This window comes from Halyomorpha halys, unplaced genomic scaffold (assembly GCF_000696795.3).
Source record: "Halyomorpha halys isolate HHAL.00 unplaced genomic scaffold, Hhal_1.1 Scaffold603.1, whole genome shotgun sequence".
Classification (NCBI taxonomy): Eukaryota; Metazoa; Arthropoda; class Insecta; order Hemiptera; family Pentatomidae; genus Halyomorpha; species Halyomorpha halys.
The window spans coordinates 220,143-222,183 of record NW_027104911.1 but is presented as its reverse complement, the minus strand read 5'-3'; the positions used below and the strand labels follow the sequence as shown (position 1 = coordinate 222,183).

General features: G+C 32.6%; 1 protein-coding gene across 1 annotated transcript in view; it reads right to left on the bottom strand.

The window, feature by feature from the left end:
- Positions 1–726, bottom strand: part of Sobp (Sine oculis-binding protein) — an 84,226-nt gene extending 83,500 nt beyond the window's left edge. Inside the window, exon 1 of the mRNA XM_067046063.1 lies at positions 577–726. Coding sequence (XP_066902164.1) covers positions 577–663 — 87 coding nt within the window. The 5' untranslated portion in view covers positions 664–726. The remainder of the gene's footprint in view (positions 1–576) is intronic.
- Positions 727–2,041: the final 1,315 nt, after the last annotated feature.

Below are 2,041 nucleotides of genomic sequence, written 5' to 3'. Positions count from 1 at the left end.
GTCCTCTTAGGTTTTCTTGTGTTGTTTCTACTTTCAATTTCATTGAAAATTGTATTTTAAATTTTATATTATTTAAATTATATTGAAAACTCTCATTTTTAAGTATAATTTTTCTCTGATAATAGAACTGTCATTTTTCAATAATTAAGGTATAATTGTAACGAGAAAATATTTGTGACATTATGAACATGCATGGAGCTGTTTTGACACCTGTCACGAAATCAAAATAGCAAGGAATCTTTCACACAAACATGATTCCCTTGCAAACACATTAATTAGCATCTTAACCAATCTAATGGTTATTTGATTTTGAATACAATATTTTAATTGGATTATTTACTATCATATTTATGATTTAAACAATTTCAATTTTTCTTATGAATAATCAGAGTAGATATAAAAATGATAACACCAACTAACTTTTTAAAAATCTGTTCTACGAAAATTAAATATGTATACTTTTTTGGTTAAATATTGGCAATTAATTGATAACAATATTATTTTCAAATTCATGTTGATTAGTAAGTACTATTCTTATAAAAAATATTGGTAAATTAATTTTTTAAAAGCACTTACCTTAATGTCTATGTCAACAGGCTCCTTCTTGATCTTGGTAAGAACAGTAGAGGGTTGTCCTTTTGAGGATTGACCCCTCGAAGCCATCTCGTGGCCGTCTTCTGGTTCTGTATACAAGAGATGTCAACTTCCTGTACCAACCTCGTACTGTTGAAGCCGGCAACTGAGTAACGCGGGCTCAGAGAGGCGGCTAGGAAGTAGTGGCATCTGTTGGCCAACAGCAGAACTAACTCCAAGTTAGTTCAGTATAGACAGGGAGGGCAAACGGCTCAAATGTATTATAAAAACACTAAATTTAATTGGTGTAAAAAAAAAGTTTAGGGTTAGATAGGCTATATATGGATCACTGAGGTATTAATGGGTTATTAATTAGAGACAAAATAAGGGACATTGAGGATTTAGGGTTGTAAGGATTGAATATGGAAGGAATTCGATGGTTTGTGATTTAAAACATAAAATCTAATTTAATATTAGTGATACGCTAACTATTATTAAAAAAAAAAGACAATTTAGTGGTTCCATAAGTAAATGACAATCTCAATTATGATTGATTTTAATTTTATATTTTATTTATACGTACGGATGTGCATGGCCGAATAAGGTAGGAATCAGTTGTTATTATTCTGAGAAATTCGAGGTCCGGCCAGGTTTAAAACAAGGTGATTCTTTATCACCTATCTTATTTCATCTAGCACTGGAATATGACATTAAAAGTGTGAAGAATACCGAAAAGGGTTTAACTTTGGGTGGTAAAATACCGATGATTTGGTATTATTGGGTGAGGACAAGCAAACTATAGAACTCAATACAACCGCGTTGATAAACTCCAGTAAGGAACTAGGTCTTGAAATAAATATGGATAAAACAAATTACATAGTTAGCAGTAGATATTCGAGCATTTTCGGTGATACAGATGTAGGAGGAAATACGTTTAAACCGATAGATAGGTTTAGGTTCGTATTTAGGTTCTACGGTAACTAGAAAAAACGAAATTGATGAGGAAATAAAACCGAGTTTGAAGGCGGGAAATACTTTCATTTTTCAATTTCGAAACTGCTTAGCTCGCGCCTTCTATTCAAAAACTTAAAAATTAGCATTTATTAAACCATTATTCTTCCCACGCTTCTTTATGGATGCGAGAGGTGGCCTCTTACAATAAAGGATGAACAGCGCCTAAAGGTTTTCGAAAATAAAGTATTATGTAAAATGTTTGTACCGAAAAAGGATGAATTAACGAGAGAATTTAGAAGAGTACACAACACTGAATTAAGGGACCTACACCCGGTAAATATAATTCAAGTTGCAACGTATAAGACGGGCGTGTAAGGTTGTAGGGCCTAGTAACGAGAGGTTCCTTAAAATGTTAATAAACATTGAACCGACGAGTAAACGTCCGAGATAGTACAAGAGCCGGGAAGAAAAAAAGGCAGTTATCTCACCCCAATTTTTGATTACTTCAATGAAA